Raw genomic sequence first — 17297 nt, forward strand, 5'->3', positions numbered from 1 at the left:
CCTGGACTAAACCACGACTACACGAAGACTAAACCAGGACTAAACCACGACTACATGAGGACTAAACTAGGACTAAACCAGGACTAAACCACGACTACATGAGGACTACACCACGACTAAATCACGACTACACGAGGACTAAACCAGGACTAAACCACAACTACACGAGGACTAAACTAGGACTAAACCACAACTACACGAGGACTAAACTAGGACTAAACCAGGACTAAACCACGACTAAACCACGACTACACGAGGACTAAACCAGGACTAAACCACAACTACACGAGGACTAAACTAGGACTAAACCACAACTACACGAGGACTAAACTAGGACTAAACCAGGACTAAACCACGACTACACGAGGACTAAACCAGGACTAAGCCATGATTACACCAGGCCTACAACAGGACTACACCAGGACTAAACCACGACTACATGAGGACTAAACTAGGACTAAACCAGGACTAAACCACGACTACATGAGGACTACACCAGGACTAAGCCATGATTACACCAGGATTACAACAGGACTACACCAGGACTAAACCACAACTACATGAGGACTAAACTAGGACTAAACCACAACTACACGAGGACTAAACTAGGACTAAACCAGGACTAAACCACGGGTACACGGGGACTAAACCAGGACTAAGCCATGATTACACCAGGACTACAACAGGACTACACCAGGACTAAACCAGGACTAAACCACGACTACATGAGGACTACACCATGACTAAATCACGACTACACGAGGACTAAACCAGGACTAAACCACGACTACACGAGGACTAAACCATAATTACACCAGGACTAAACCAGGACTACACCACGACTACCCCAGGACTAAATCAGGAAAAACAACATTCTGACTGTGAGTGGGGTCGCCTCTCCACAGACATGACCTGGAACTTGGTCTGTTTTGGTCTCCATGGAGATAGAAAGGTTTAATGCCATACTGTGAAACATTCCAGACTAATCAATAACATCTCCATGGACATCTCCAAGAGTTTGACAGACCATCCACCAGAAAAGTTACACAACGCACAAACGGCGACAACTCTCACTGGTTAACTCTTTTCAACACTGTTCATGAGAGAATTTTATTATTGGTGACACTAAAATCCAGACTTTTCAACATAAAAATAAATGAACGCAAACAAGTCCGACCCCGAGGAGGACATGAACGCACCATCAGTCTCAAGTGACATAAGCTTTATGTCGACGATATCAAATAAACTGAACGTTTGTGTTTCTTGCAGCTTCTTAAAATCTGATTTACTTTTATTTTAGTTCTGTTCTTCGTCTGACCTGACCAAACTCAAAGTCTTCATCACTAAACTGGACTGGAACCTGGACAAGTCTGAACGCACACTAAAGAAAATGAGTTTGGCATCAAAACGTACATCGCTTTTGATTTTTAGTCATCGTGAATGGCTTTAGTTTGATTTAGGTTCGTTTTCTTACACAAAATATCACGCTGATGGAAAAGTATAAAACAGACACTGACATGAACCCTTCACCTTCAGTATTCAGTACTTGAACGATTAGATGAGCATGAGTATTTAATCTAACAAAAACTTTTGGATGTGAAGTTTTAAAGTGAGATACCAACACTAACTTTTACATTTTTAGGACATGCTTAACCAGTTTGAAGAAAAATGCCCAAGCTCAGTTTATTATTCCACTTTTATACCTCTGCTGGAGTTATATTGTTTTTAAAGTAACAGTACTCTTACTTGAGTAAAAGTTGTGCTTCCACGTCCTCTGTGAGTGAGTCTAAAGTGACAAAATCTTTCTGTGAGAATCTGCAATGATCTGAGAGTTTGTGTTTCTTGCAGCGCTTTGAGTTGAATTGTTGTTCTGTTGTGATGTTTTGTCTTTCACATTTGCTCTAAATCCTCAATCTGACGTGAAGCTTAAACTGTTACTTGAGTAGCTTCTTCACCATATACTTTTTACTGTTACTTAAGTAATGATTCAGGTCTGTACACTTTTACTTCTTCTGGGGAAGTCATATATTACCAGAGCAGGTTTTTGGCTACTCTCCCCTTCCCTGTCTTTAGTAATTGAGCTAAAGTGAATTGGTTGAGCGTGGACCTCCAGCTCTCTCCCGCCTCTAGGCCCTCACACTGTCCGCCTCAGAAGCACCCTCCTCCGCGGCCCATTCACACTCACCCCCCTCACACCCCTGGTTCCAGCCTTACTTTAGCATCGCCTCCTCCTTCGCCTCCTCCTCCCGCTGCCGGGCCAGAACCGCCAGGATAATCTTGCGCTCCTCCTCGGTCAGGTGGCTCAGGTCTGGCTCTGGGACGGCCTGGGCGAGAGCTGGGCGAGGACCGCCTCTGGGCCCCACGGACGCGAACATCTTCCCCCCGAAACAAGCGCCTCACACTCGGCCTGTACGCGCTCGCTCCTTCGCCACCTCCTCCTCCGCTCCTCCTGTCTCTTCGCAAACCGCCACAGCCAAGCCAGCCCACGGATCACGACATGGCCCAGGGATGGCGGCAGAGCGGCGTACGCGGCAGATGCGGGGGTCCCATGGCGGTGGAAGAGGCGGCAGAAGCGGCAGAAGCGGCAGAGATGTACGCGCGCGGTGAGCGGTAAAAACGCCTTCTCTTCACGGAACGCTCGCTTCTTCCATATTACGCATTTGGATCATTGTCAGCGCGGTGCGAAAAAAGCAGCATCTCCCGCTCCATCGGCTCGGATCGGCTGGAATTAGCTCGGTTGGGCTCGGTTTGGCTCGAATGGCACCCCCCCACCCCCCTCCCCTCCACCTCGGCTCTTTTCACGGATAGTCCATATCGCCTTTTTCCGCGGCGATAACGCACTGCTGAAGCGGCCCAGCTGTGGAGATGTAGCCGGTCTCCTGCGCTCCTGCCCCGGTGTTCCTTGGCAGAGAGGTGGGCGGTGTACGGCTGTGTGGATGTGGAGGGTGGGGGTCCGTCAGCAGCGGTAAGTCCCAGGTTTTGGAGACCGGAGAAGGAGCTCTTTGGGTCGGACGCGGCGCCTGGCTTCCCCCGCGGATGGAGCTCGGGTTGGGTCGGCTCTGGTGAAGATGGTGGTTGGTGGTGCTGCCAGGAGACGGACCGTCAATGGGACCGCAGCCCCTCCGAGCGCGCGCACGGTGCTTCCTGCGGCGGGGGCGCGCATTTCAGAATGAGGAGCGCGCTCACGACACGCTACGGCACGCACTGGGGACGCTTCTTATAAAACTCCACGGAACCGGATTTATGAATGTGACTCGTCTCTCTGGAGCCTAATGAGCTTCATTACAACACGTTTTTACTCTTAGCTCTGGTTTGAATTCAAATGTGATTTTTTATTTATTTTTTTTCTTGGTGACAGTTTTGCAGAATTTATCTTATTAAATAATCCAACACCTGAGTGAGGTTATTTAAAGGTCCTGGATACGCAAAACTCACTCTTGTGAGCTTAAACAGCACACATGTTTGAGTAACACTTTACACATCTCCAAGGCTCAAAATGCTCTGTTCCACCTTGTGATGTCATGAAGTGGTAGTTTTCAAGTTAACAGGGCAATTTCAGATCTGAAATCATCCAAATGATTCTGGTGAAGGTGTGTGACACACACAGTGGAACACTTCCTGTATTACCACATGACATCACAAGGTGGAAAAGAGTGTTTTCTTTTAAAGAAAAGCTGCAGAAAATCTGCAAGTTTGTGTGTTCAACAAAATAAAATAAAAAAGGTGTGTTTGTGATGAGGCTTTTAGAACCTTGATTTACAGCGTTAGAAGTCTTTGGAGTCCAGCGGGTTCACTGCAGAAGTCACAGATCTTCACTACATAGTTTGAAATCTATTTTGATGTTGCAAAATGTTCACAACAAATAAAGCCAAAAAAGCACATTTAGCGTTTCTTCCTTTCAGTGTTGGGTGTAACGCGTTACAAAGTTACAAAGTTACAAAGAGTACTCTGTACTCTAACGCGTTAGAGTGACGTAACTACTTTTTGGGGATAAAAACTGTGTAATGCGCTATTACTGAAAATCTTTTCGGCCCGCAGCGGGACTTTTTTGGGGAGGGACAGTTGGGGAAGACAAGTGAGAGCAGTGGGGCCCGTCCCCGCCCGGGCGGAGAGGGCGCAGCGGGTATGCACGGCCCCGGGGAGCGGAGAGATCCTGTGCCTTCCTCAGAGGAAATGGGGAGGGGCGACACCTGGGGAGAAGTCCCGCGAGGGGATACTCCCGCCCCGAGCGGCCGTCCCTCCCCCGGACAGACTCACCTCACCCGTGCACCTCTGAACACTTTCAGGTCCTTTTGAACTCTCTCTGCAAAGTTCTTTTCTACCTTCCTTAAGGTTCTTATCGACTCTCGATCTCGTGCAGTATTTAGCCTTAAATGGAGTTTACCAACAAAAAGTAACGAGTAACATTAAAAACGATGAAAACATTACTTTTTTAAGGTAACTTCCCCAACACTGCTCTCTTTCAGCACCAGGGACAGCTCCGGTGCCAAAACCAAACCGAGGCGCTCGTCTGATTCCTGTTGTTTTGAGTTTTGTTCAAGCTGAAATACCTTTTAGTCATAAATGAGTCAAATGTGTTCATATCATAAAAGCAGAACTTTGTGACCAAAATCAGTGTGGTGGTCTAACAGGCGTCTACTCTTCAAACTCCGCCCCTGCAGCCAGGTGTTTGTATCAGAAACACTGGGGCAGTGCTGTGTGATGTCATCAAGTACTGAAGGCAAAACTAACGTAGCTTTAGGTGTTTTATTATAACAGCAAATACAGTCCAAATTACAGAAGCATCAAAACCTGTTACATGTGTTTTACAACGACCACACGGGTAACTCCCATAGACTATATAAAGGAGTGGACTAAGATAGTGTGACGTCACCCACAGAGTCTAGCTCCAGTCAAATGAAGCTCACGAGGCCGGCAGTTATGGAGAGGAATTTGGAGCTGAGTTCCATATTAGAAACAAGAATTTATTAACAGACAAAAATAGTGTCGTAAAGACACCAGGATCATGTAGAGTGTTTTAATACAAATATTTAATACGGGTTAGCAATGTTCATTTATCTGTACTTTCTGTGCTCACACGGTCACTTCAGCACCACGGGCAGCTCCGGCTCTAAACACTTCACTTTAACTCCAACTTAAATCGGGCTTTTATTTTGGTTTTATTTTGTAGTTTCCGGTTTGTGTCAGAAGTGTCTTTTATTGACGGAAACTTGTCGTATTTCTATGTTTTCGCAACCTCAGTATTTTTCAGAGTTTATTCCTCCTAACCGGACTATAACCTCCAGACTGCGCACGATTTGATCATTTTACGGTTTGTCCACGTCTCCACGTTTTAACCGCGTTGTTTTCACGCAGCCGGTCGTTTATTTACCGGGGACTGCTTTGTTTACCGGGGACTGCTCTTCCGTTTACCGGTCACTGGCCCTCTGTTTATCGGGGACTGCACCTCCGTTTACCGAGGACGTGCTCTGTTTAGCGGTCAGTGGTCCTCTGTTTACCGGGACTGCTCCGTTTGCTCCAGAAGTAGGTCATTCCTGCGGAGAGCGCGTGATCCTGCAAGAAAACTCTACACGTGCGTGACATCTTTACGCATTTGGGTAGACTCGGACTCGTGTGGCTCAATAAATGATTTGCATTTTAATTTTTAATCGCTGTTATTGTTGGTGTTATGACTGAAATAGGCCCAGTGCAGCGCTGTGTGCAGTGGGCTACAGGTGTGTCTGTGTAATACAGGCGTAATAAAGACACATCGTGCTTTTCCAAGTAAACAGGCCTGCATTTGTAATAGTTGTACGTTTTTTTCGTTTGTAAATCGCATTGTTGATCTGAAACGGTTTAAAACACAAACAGGTTGGTTGACTTTCTGTTTCTAAAGCCGCGCCTCTTCACTGTGGCACCAGTCTGTGTGTCCCAGTCTAATACTCGAGTGAAGGATGTGAGGGTTACGTCAGGTTAGAACAGACCTGGGCACTACCAGCTCATCAAAACAATGCTATTTACTGAGTTTTATAAAGAAATACAATTCATATTGTGCAGAATTGAATGAAGCATTTTGGCCTCCACAATATTTTCTGTTTCTCATGTGGCCCCATGGAAAAAAATAACTTCCCACCCCAGGATTAGAACATCATAATAAGTTCATTTTTCATATCTCGTCTCATTTTCAAAGTACAGGCAGCTCAGCCACCGCACAGTGTAAAATGTGTAATAATGATTGTGTAGCTTGTCTGATTGTGCTGTAAATGTAAACCATGAAACCATGTAATGTAATGTAAACCATGAAATACTCTTAACATTGGAGGACATGAGATCTTCCAGGAGCGAGTTGTTTTAGCAGCAGCAGCAGCAATAGTAGTAGTAGTAGTAGTAGTAGTAGTAGTAGTAGTAGTAGTAGTAGTTGTAGTAGTAGTAGTAGTAGTAGTAGTAGTAGTAGTAGTAGTAGTAGTAGAAATAATAGTTGCAGTTTTAACAGTAGTATTACCTGTAGTAATAGTATTAGCAGCAGTTGTAACAGCAGTACTAGTAGTGGTAGTAGTCATAGTAGCAGTAGTTGTGGTTTTAGCAGCAGTATTAGCTGTAGTAGTAGTAGTATAAACAGTAGTACAGTAGTAGTAGTAGTAGTAGTAGTAGTTGTAGCAGCAGTAGTAGTTGTAGTTGTAGTAGTAGTACTAGTAACAGTAGTAGTAGTAGTAGTAGTAGTAGTAGTAGTAGTCATTGCAGTTTCAACAGTAGTATTACCTGTAGTAGTAATTGTAGTATTCATAGTAGTAGAAGTAGTTGTTGCAGTTTTAACAGTAGTATCACCTGTAGTAATAGTATTAGCAGCAGTTGTAGCAGCCGTACTAGTAGTGGTAGTAGTCATAGTAGCAGTAGTCGTAGTAGTTGCGGTTTTAGCAGCAGTATTAGCTGTTATAGTAGTAGTAATAGTAGTAGTACCAGTAGTAGTAGTAGTAGTATTAGTAGTAGTAGTTGTTGTTGTTGTTGTTGTTGCAGTTTTAGCAGTAATATTAGCTGTAGTAGTAGTAGTAGTTGTAGTAGTTGCAGTTTCAACAGTAGTATTACCTGTAGTAGTAATAGTAGTATTCATAGTAGTAGAGGTAGTTGTTGCAGTTTTAGCAGTATTATTAGCTGTAGTAGTAGTAGTAATAGTAGTAGTAAGTAGTAGTAGTAGGAAAAGGTCCATAATGCATCTTTATTCTGACGTCCTGGTGATGTAATAAGTGTAGCTCATTTGGAGTGATGCATGTGATTGACAGGTGTATGACTGACAGGTGTAGTGTTGTTATGATACAAACATTTCAAACTAACTTCAAACTCGATATTCCTTTTGATACTAAGGAATAGAATGTGACCTTCATGAAATGGTAGAACTTTCTTTTCATGTGTCCTCATATGGTTTAGCATCTGATTTGATAGTTTTGACAACCGTAGACAGGTGTATATGACTGACAGGTGTACATGTGATTGACAGGTGATGCGTCCCGTCCTGGTGGTCCATGGGGGCGCGGGGCACATCCCGTCTGAGCGAGCTCAGGGCTCGATGGGCGGAGTCTGTGCTGCGGTGAAGGCGGGTTACCACGTCTTTACAGCAGGGGGCAGCAGTGTGGACGCTGTGGTGGAGGCGGTCATCAACATGGAGGACAACCCACACTTCAACGCCGGTGAGAGACACAACACATGAGATGAGAATTAATCGAGGGCATATGTGACTTCTGTCTTTTGTTATTAAGTCACTCCTCCTTCATAGCTCAATCACAACAGGTTTGTCAAGTTGTAGTGTAGTGTAGGACCTGGGAGAGATCGCTAAATTACTCAAACATGCATGGATGACATCTAAAACCTGCAGGCATGTTTCTGATGAGGGAATAATGTTTAAAAAACATGATGGCCTTTATCACAATCACGAGGTTGAATAATGGCAGCACTTTCTGAAGCCACTGTGAAAAATCTTTTGATTTTAGTTCATTTCTCCTGACAGAGAAGATGCTGTCAGTTTTTTTTCATTCAAACTCCTCTTGAGGATTCTCCTGTGTTTGTGTGGTGTTTGTGTTATCAGCACATTTCATTGTTACACACCTGAGCTTAAGGTGAGTGCAGAGACACATCAAATGAAACTGATCTAAGTGTTTTGTGTTTACAACAATACGACAAACACTTTGTTCCATCTTGCGATGTCATGCGGTAATTCAGAAAGTGCTCCACTGTGTTTTTAAACTCCTAAATCTGGATGATTTCGGTCCTGGAATTGACAATCACTCAACAAAAGATTAAAAGGAGCTGCTAAGATGAAAACTTGAGGTCCTTGTTGACTCCCTCTCCTCCCGTTGTTGTCAGACCGGGATTCAGTGCTCACAGCTGGGGGCAGGTGGGGGCAGGTGTGGTTGGGCTGGGTCAGGTGGGGTCAGGTGTGGCTGACTCCCCCTCCTCTGGTTGTTTTCAGGTCGGGGTTCGGTGCTCACAGCTGGGGGGCAGGTGGAGATGGACGCGTTGGTGATGGACGGAAGGGACCTGTCGTCTGGAGCAGTGTCTGCAGTCTCAAACATCGCTAACCCTGTGAAGCTGGCACGCCTGGTCATGGAGAAGGTACAGACTCTACTCAAGCACATGGACCTGGAGAGTTTAGCAGTTCAGCCTCACAGCTACAAGGTCCCTGGTAGAGGCAGGAGGAATAATGGAAACATAGATGTTGTTTTGGACCTGAATCTCAATGAGCAAAATTTAAAAAGCAGAATTAGTCACCTAGTGATACCACGTTGGGGGTGTTTTACAAGTATCTCCATGGACAGAATGTTCAGCCATGGTGACCCAATGCAAGCATAAGCAAAAAATGTAAAAAAAAAAAAATTAATTAATTAATTAATTAATAAGATTGTCTGAAAACGCACAAAGAGAGGTTCATTTAAAGCACTAATCAGGTCACTTGTTGTGGTTCCAACTAAATCACTTCTTTGTGGTCAGTTTATGTTAAATAAAGATCAGATTAAGTCTAACTTGAGTAACAGAGCTTCAGACAGAGCAGTGCCTTCAGGTATCTTCACAGCCCCATAGAATGTTGATGACATCTGCAAATTATCAATAATTAAAGTCATATTTGGATTTTTGTGGTAAATATAATGGTCCATTCACATGTGGGATATTTGCTCCTCAATCAAGACTTGTATCTATAATGTGAGGAAGGTCTGTCTGTGTGTTTGCCTGTTCCACACATAACTCTCGAACCACACCACCACTGATCTCAAATTTGGAGAGTGTCATCCTAATGGTGCGGGTGTGTGCGGTGCCAAGTTTCATGTTGTTAGGGCAAAAAATGCCAAAGATATCAGCAGAAAACCAGCAGGTAGGGGTTTTCTGTTCAAGAGATTTCTTCAGCCGTGGCCAGTTCTATGTTGCTACCAGCAGAGTTGGTAGATCAAATAGACTTCAAATTCTTGCGCTAGATGAAGAAACTAAGAAAAAGCATACATTTCTGAATAATGTTGTTTATAAAGAGGTACTCACTGTGAAAGCACAGTACAAACCCCTCCACAATCACAGTACAAACCCCTCCACGATCGGCCATATTTTCATTTGTGCTGTTTTAATCAAATCCATAACATTATTTTGTTGTTACTTCCTGCTTCCTGCTCCTTTCACCTGATATCACCAACTTCAACAAAACAGTAGCACACAACAGTCTGGCACATCTTCTACGGACTGTGCACTTTGTTTTTTAATTATATGAAAAAATGTGGTACAACTCCTTTAAATGTCCTGTATTCTGTCAAACTGACTCCTGTGAGATTTTAGACATGTTATAATATTGTCACTAATGTTGTTAACAGCTCTTTTTACCCTCAGTTCAGTAGAGGATTGAAATAATCATTTTAGTCATTCACAATCATGATTCTAGTGAAGGTGTGTGGAGTTTAAAAACACAGTGGATCATTTTTTGTATTACCACATGACATCACAAGGTGGAACAGACTGTTGGTTTGTGAGAAGAACTCAGTATAAATATGCAGGTTTGTGTGTTAAAAATGTGTGAATGAAACAAAACACAACTCCAGGTCTGTCTGTGATGAGGTAACGACATTAGAGAATAATGTAACAAGTGCATGTTTGTCACACAGTCCTGACGACTCAAAAGGTCCTAAGTGTAAGCAGAAAACAGAGAGTAAAATGGTGTCCTGTGTCCCTCCTCTCTCCAGACGAGCCATGTGTGTCTGACAGCAGGGGGCGCTGCTGCATTTGCGCGGCAGATGGGCGTACAGGAAGTGCCCACCGAGTCCCTGATCACAGAGTACAGCCGTGCCCGGTGGAGGAAGAACCAGGCGCCAGGAGCCAACCCGGTGGAGTGCCAAATGTACCTCCTCCTCTGCACCGTCCTCTACCCCATCTGACCCTCTGCTGTGCTCCTCTGACACTCTCCTCTGACCCTCTGACCCTCTCCTCTGACCCTCTGACTCTCTCCTCTGACCCTCTGACCCTCTCCTCTGACCCTCTGACTCTCTCCTCTGACCCTCTGACCCTCTCCTCTGACCCTCTGACCCTCTCCTCTGACCCTCTGACCTCTCTCCCTCTGACCCTCTGACTCTCTCCTCTGACCCTCTGACCCTCTCCTCTGACCCTCTGACCTCTCCTCTGACCTCTGACCCTCTCCTCTGACCCTCTGACCCTCTCCTCTGACCCTCTGACACTCTCCTCTGACCCTCTGACACTCTCCTCTGACCCTCTGACCCTCTCCTCTCCTCTGACCCTCTGACCCTCTCCTCTGACCCTCTGACCCTCTGACCCTCTGACCCTCTCCTCTGACCCTCTGACACTCTCCTCTGACCCTCTCCTCTCCTCTGACCCTCTGACCCTCTCCTCTGACCCTCTGACACTCTCCTCTGACCCTCTGACCTCTGACTCCTCTGACCTCTCCTCTGACCTCTCACCCTCTCCTCTGACACTCTCCTCTGACCCTCTGACCCTCTCCCGTGACCCTCTGACACTCTCCTCTGACCCTCTGCTCCTCTGACCCTCCCCTTTGCTCCTCTGACCCTCTTCTCTCCTCTGTTCTGTTTTCAGGGGTAAAATGGGCACAGTTGGAGCAGTGGCCGTGGACTCCGAGGGAAACGTTGCCTGTGCCACTTCCACTGGAGGAATCCTGAACAAGATGGAGGGTCGAGTGGGAGACACGCCTTGTATCGGTCCGTAACTCTGCAGCTTTACTTTTACAGGACCTCTACCCAATGTTCTTCCATGTGTTTGAGCAAAGTCTTGCCCAGTATATACAGTGTACTAGTATACTATATAAGCAGCTCTTAGATGTCAGCTTAATCCCTCAGTCGTCCAAGTAGGACCCAACATTTCCAGTTATCAGAATTTACTTTTTCTGTAGCTGTCAAGCATAAGGTAAATGAGAAATACCTTTGGACCACAGCAAACTGTTTCAAATCAACTAGTTCTGTTCTGTTTTTCACTTTTAATAAGAAAAAATAAGCTCCAGTGCCTTTAACTCCTCTACACCTACATTATGTTACATCTGTGTACATAACATCTTTACTAACACACTGAAGAGAGGAGCAATCTCACTTTTACTCTAGTTTATTTTTTCAGTTTGAACTCTAAATCACAAATCTTAGATGTCATTCATGAATGTCTAAGTATTTTAGTGATCTCTCCCAGGTCCTATTCAACCCCGTACAAGGCTCCACCCACAAGCCTCCATCACCCATGCTTCCACACCACAATAGGCTTCTGTCACAAACCAGGAAGACGTTTGGAAACACTATGACAACTTCCTTTGGGCTCTGTTTGCAGGAGTACGTTTGACAAAAGATAGGAAAAATTTGAAAATGTCCCAGTTTTCTTTTTCTCCATGTCATTGTAGTGTTCCGTTATGTTCGGCTCATCAACCGTTCCAACCATACCTCAGTTTTCATCATTTCCCCACTGACACACAACTCTGAGTGCACTGGTACATGTGATTAGAAGAGATGAGGGACAAATTCCAGATGATTCCAAACAGCACATACGTCTGCAGTCTTCATTTTACCTCTGATCACATTTACTTCAGTGGGTTTGATCACAGTCAGTTGGTGAGTCCAGTGTCGGGAACTACACCGGAAGTTTTCATCACATGTTTCCAAACGTCTTCCTGGTTTGTGATATAAGGGTGGATAGAGCCTATTCACCATAAATACACAAACACATGATTCTGAACTATACGCAACAAGTCATGTGAGGTAGTTTCGTTAGTGGGATGCACGCTGATTGTGTCTGATAGCGCCCTGAAGGGGGAGTGACTTAGTGTGACTTAGAGAGCAAAGGGAGGGGAGAGCATGTGAACACTTTGCTTCCAGTGAATGCATTTTCAAAACAATAAAAGGGAACATGATGATGTGAATATGTGTTAGCAGTTAATACCCCATAGAAGGAAAATAGCTCTTCTTGAAGCTTGTGTTGCAGTTTCAGTGGAATTTGTGCTCATCAGAAATCTGCTGTGATGTAATCCTATTGTTTTATTGATTATTGTTGGAGTCGATTTGTCCTTTGGTCCGAGTCAGGTTTGTGGAGTTAATGGTTGACTTTGGACTGGACTCTAAACATCACAAGTTTGTCTTTAAGAAAACACTCTGCTTTAGTAAGAACATGGTGGGAGTTTGTGTTTCTGGTTTGTTAATCTTAAACTTTTTGGTTGGGTATTTGTCACCTTCTTGTTTCTATGGAGATGTCACTGCTTTGCCTGGAATGTTCCACAGTGTGAAATTAAACAGCTCTGCTTTACATTTATTCAACTACAGGTGGTTTCATAGCTCAAAAATACCTAGAAAAACAGACGTTCTGAATGAGAGTGGGGTCGCCTCTCCACAGATCTAACCTGGAACTTGGTCTGGTTTGGTCTCCATGATGATAGACACAGTAATAACATCTTCATTAAGAAAATCATTTGACGGACCCTCCACCAGAAAAGTTTGTATATTTTCACATTCAGGAATAATTTTTTAGATTTTTTTAAGGATCTGCTGATACTCAATATTTTAAAATGGTGCTTATTTCCTTCAAACACAGTTCACTTCTTACACAAGAGATCCAGTTGTGTTATGTAACTGTTATTTATTAAAAATCACGACTGAACAGCTTTGTGTGAATACAAGTTTAATTATTATGAGATGTTCTTGGCCAAAATCAGTCTGTAATAGTCACAAAGTCTGAAGTTAGTTGAAATCAGTTGTCCCTGTGTGTCAGATGCCCTCCCTGTGTCTCCATGTCTTTTATTCTGTGTAAAAGCTGCTGACCCTGTAGTTGTGGTCGCTGTGAGTGAGTCTAAAGTGACTTTATGTGACAGTACGAAATTATTTGAACATTTGTGTTTCTTGCAGCTCCTTCAGATCCAAATTAGTTTGTCCCATTTTTGTGTCTGTCCTTTGAAAACACCAGATTTATGAACTAATTTCCCTTTACTTCAGTATTTATTCTCATCATTAGTTTACTTGTTTTGTCACAAGCATTAGTCTGCCCTCTAGCGGAGCAAAGATGTAATTACACCCTCAGTATATTGAGTGACTGCACAGTGACTTTTGAACATTGTGCTTTTCAATAATTGTGGATGTCCAAACAACAGCTGACAGATTTGTTGCTTAACTCCAAATGTTCAGTATGTCCCCATCCAATACTGATGACTACTCTGTTCCACCTTGTGATGTCATGAAGCAGTAGTTTACCTTTAGTTCAGTAGAGACTGGAAATTCTAGTAGGGCAACAGTAGCTCAATTAGTAGAGCGTTTGTCCTCCAAATGTTGCCGGTTTGAATCCTGCTCTTGACATAAACATTGGTTGAGTGGTCAGATCCACTCACCCACAGTGTGTGTGTACTCTGGTGTATGACTGTGTGCGAATGTGTGAGTGGTTCCTTGTAATAAAGAGCTTTGAGTGCCTTGAAGGTGGAAAAGAGCTGCATTAAAATGTGACCATTTACCATAGTGAAGATGTATTGTATAAAAAAGCACAACAGAGCACTTCCTGCATTAAAAGTGAGACCAGCTGTTTTCTGTTTGAGAAAAGAACACAGTCTAAATGTGCAGGTTTGTGTGTTAAACATGTGTGAATGAAACAAAACACTCCAGGGCTGTTTGTGATGAGGAAACTACATTAAATGAATATAGTATGGGCCCTTTGAAAAGATTCTGTTTGTATGATCTGTCAGGCAGTAGGGGATACGCACATATATTTGACACTTGAATGTACTGTAGTAGTATTCTCATGTACAGTATCTGCAGTAAAAGTATTCTTCTGTATGTTGTATGTTGTACAGGAAGTGGAGGATACGCTGATAACTCGGTGGGAGCCGTCTCCACCACAGGACACGGAGAGGCCATCCTGAAGGTGGTCCTGGCCAGACACATCCTCTACCACATGGAACAAGGTACAGGGAGGGCATCTGACACAATCTGACACACAGGGAGGGCATCTAACACACTGACACAATCAGGGAGGGCATCTGACACAATCTGACACACAGGGAGTGCATCTGACACACAGAGATAATGGATATTGGGAGGGCATCTGACACAATCTGAGACATAGGGAGGGCATCTGACACAATCTGACACACAGGGATATTGGATATTGTTAGGGTATCTGACTCATTTGTGGTGTTCCAGGCAGGTCTGTGGAGGAGGCGAGCGACCTGGGCCTGTCTCACATGAAGAGCCGGGTGGTGGGTCTGGGAGGGGTCGTCACCGTGGATACCAAGGGAGAGTGGTCCGCTCGCTTCTCGTCCAATCAGATGGCCTGGGCCGCAGCATGTGACCAGACGCTGCACTGGGGTTTATACAGAGGAGAACACTTCACCGAGCCCATCGTGCAAAAGCTATGAGGACTGACAGTACTACTACGATTACCTCTACTACTACTGCTGCTACTGCTCTTACTGGTACTACTAAATACTAATACTATAATACTCCTGCTGCTATAACTCCCATCAAGAAGTATGAACCAATCAGGTTTTAATCAGGACATTTTATCTGCAGACAACAAATCATATGATCATTTTGGGAGTGGATTGCACTAACACAATTTTACAACATATTTTAACTTTAATTTTGTATTTTTACTGAATTTTTTGCAACTGTGATCAAATAATTGTGGAGTATTCTGACATTTGAGCTTAAAGATTCTATATTACACAAAATTTGACTCTTGTGAGCTTTGAGTCAGGTTATAATGTTGTTCCCTCCTCAAAAACAGACCTGCGTACCTACCTGAGTAGTGTTTTGTTTCCTTCACACGTTTGAGTAACACTTTATTATTAGTCTGTCTACGTCTCCAAAGCTCAGAATGTTCTGTTCCACCTTGTGATGTCATGAGGCTGCCTTTTACCTTTTGTTCAGTAGAGATTCCAGGGCTGAAGTAATCCAACTGATTCTATTGAAGGTGTGGAGTTTAAAAACACAGTGGAGCACTTCCTGTATTACCACATGACATCACAAGGTGGAACAGAGTGTTTTCTGTTTGAGCGAAGAACTTGTGAATGAAACAAAACACAACTCCAGGGGTGTTTGTGATGAGGAAACAACATTAGAACACAGATCAGAAAATAGTGTAAAATGAGTCCTTTAAGAGGTGGATTTGTACATTTGATGATGTTTTATATTATATTCTTGTATAATACTGCTGCTTTTGTAGAATGATGAAGTCATCAGTATCTGTAGGAAACATGATGACTGCATTGAAGCACAAATGTGTTTAAAGTCTTAGAAATGTGAAGTTTACAGCTTTTCTTTGATTCTTCTTTCTTTCTCTGTTTCTGTTTCATTTGTCTCTGAAATAAAAGTGTACAGGACTGGAGCGTGTTTGTAGATTAGCAGAAACATGTGGAATAAAAGTGCTGTTTTAATCCAAGGGAAGTTGTAGTAATGTCTGATCGCCACTAGATGGTGCAAACAGACGTGAGGAGCTGGATTATAGCAGAACGTCTGTCCTGGACTCTGTTTTGTAACTTAACTAAGAGTTTCAAAAGTTTCATCAAAAATGAAATAAAGTTCATTTTATTCATTGTTTTACAACATGACCCAAGATTTAGTCCTTCTTTTGTCTCTGTTCAGTTTGTATTTTCACATGTGAATGGAACCATATCATTTGTTTGTTTTATTATAAATGAAATGGTTGTGACAGTGGTCTGGCAGTAATCTCTCTCTGTGACACTTCGAACAGACATGTGTCCTGTCTCACAATGCTCCAGTGTGCAGCCCGAGAAGACACATGCTCCTGTAAAGTCCATATGACCTTTCATTTTACTAAAACACAGTTAAGATCATTATATTTAAGTTGTTGTTTTTTCTTAATCTGTCTGTTTTAGGTTTTAAAAGCGACTTCCTGGTTGGAAATGGTGACATCACAATAGGGAATTGCATAATTGTTACCAAACCTGTCGTGTTATGCACTGGGTCTACACTCTAATGTACACGGGTTTATGTGACAGTTTATGTGAACATATAAGAAAACACCTTTATTTCATTAAATCCATGTTTAATGTATCAGAAAAAAAATATTTGTGTGTATGTGTGTGTGTGTGTGCGTGCGTTTGTGTGTGTGTGTGTGTGTGTGTGTGTGTGTGTGCGTGCGTGCGTGCGTGTGCGTGTGTGTGTGCGTGCGTTGTGCGTGTGTGTGTGTGTGTGTGTGTGTGCGTGTGTGTGTGTGTGTGCGTGTGTGTGTGCGTGTGTAAATTGTGGTGAACTTTTGGACAGAATTCTCCCAGTGTGATGTCATCACTGTGGGACTCTATAAAACAGAACTCTACTTCCAGTCATTTTCAACATGTTTTCAACTTTTCTTCACAAATTTCTTCTTGATTTGTGTAAAACTTTAATGTAACTTCAGCAGAAATGAGAAGATCATCCAAACCTGCACGTGCACTTTAAAGATGCACTTGGAGTAAAAGTATCCACACAGATCAGATGACTCTATTACAGAGTCAAAGTATCATAAATGATCTTGATAAAGTGCTGATCTTTGCCCAGCATGTGCACTTCAAATCCATGTCTTGGTGTTTGTTTTCATTTGTGTGTTTTCACTTTTGTTTGCTCAGTGTCCAGACTTGAACTCAAAACCTCATGGCCTCATGGCTTCACGCTTCAACAGGTTTAAGAAAAAGATCAACAAAATATTTTTCCGCACAGTTACACAGTAGAGTACAAAGTTAAAAAAGTACCCACTGTAAATGTATTCAGACCTAAGTAAAATACCTAAAAGTTATTCATTACTTATAATTAGTACTTTGTCACCTCCCACACTGTATTTGTCGGTATAATATCTCATTTGTCCAGGAGAGG

The 17297-nt window shown here is 43.4% G+C and overlaps 2 protein-coding genes across 3 annotated transcripts in view; one reads left to right on the plus strand and one right to left on the minus strand.

The window, feature by feature from the left end:
• LOC110169166 (regulating synaptic membrane exocytosis protein 1-like) overlaps positions 1 to 2375 on the minus strand; it is a 101952-nt gene extending 99577 nt beyond the window's left edge. The window contains exon 1 of the mRNA XM_055162468.1: positions 2215 to 2375. Coding sequence (XP_055018443.1) covers positions 2215 to 2375 — 161 coding nt within the window. The remainder of the gene's footprint in view (positions 1 to 2214) is intronic.
• A 2828-nt stretch (positions 2376 to 5203) lies between these two features.
• asrgl1 (asparaginase and isoaspartyl peptidase 1) lies at positions 5204 to 16034 on the plus strand. 2 transcript variants are annotated; one of them, XM_020934748.2, is made up of 7 exons: positions 5204 to 5311; positions 7472 to 7661; positions 8441 to 8583; positions 10188 to 10342; positions 11050 to 11171; positions 14279 to 14389; positions 14628 to 16034. In XM_020934748.2, the coding sequence occupies exons 2-7, from the start codon at positions 7475 to 7477 to the stop codon at positions 14840 to 14842; spliced, it is 933 nt and encodes a 310-aa protein (XP_020790407.1). In that variant the 5' UTR covers positions 5204 to 5311; positions 7472 to 7474; the 3' UTR covers positions 14843 to 16034. The 2 variants fall into 2 exon arrangements, with proteins under 2 accessions (XP_020790407.1, XP_020790408.1); XM_020934749.2 differs by having other exon boundaries at positions 5225 to 5572.
• Positions 16035 to 17297: the final 1263 nt, after the last annotated feature.

The sequence above is a fragment of the Boleophthalmus pectinirostris genome, unplaced genomic scaffold (genome assembly GCF_026225935.1).
Source record: "Boleophthalmus pectinirostris isolate CB_2022bp ecotype Guang Dong unplaced genomic scaffold, ASM2622593v1 HiC_scaffold_5, whole genome shotgun sequence".
In the NCBI taxonomy this organism is placed as follows: Eukaryota; Metazoa; Chordata; class Actinopteri; order Gobiiformes; family Gobiidae; genus Boleophthalmus; species Boleophthalmus pectinirostris.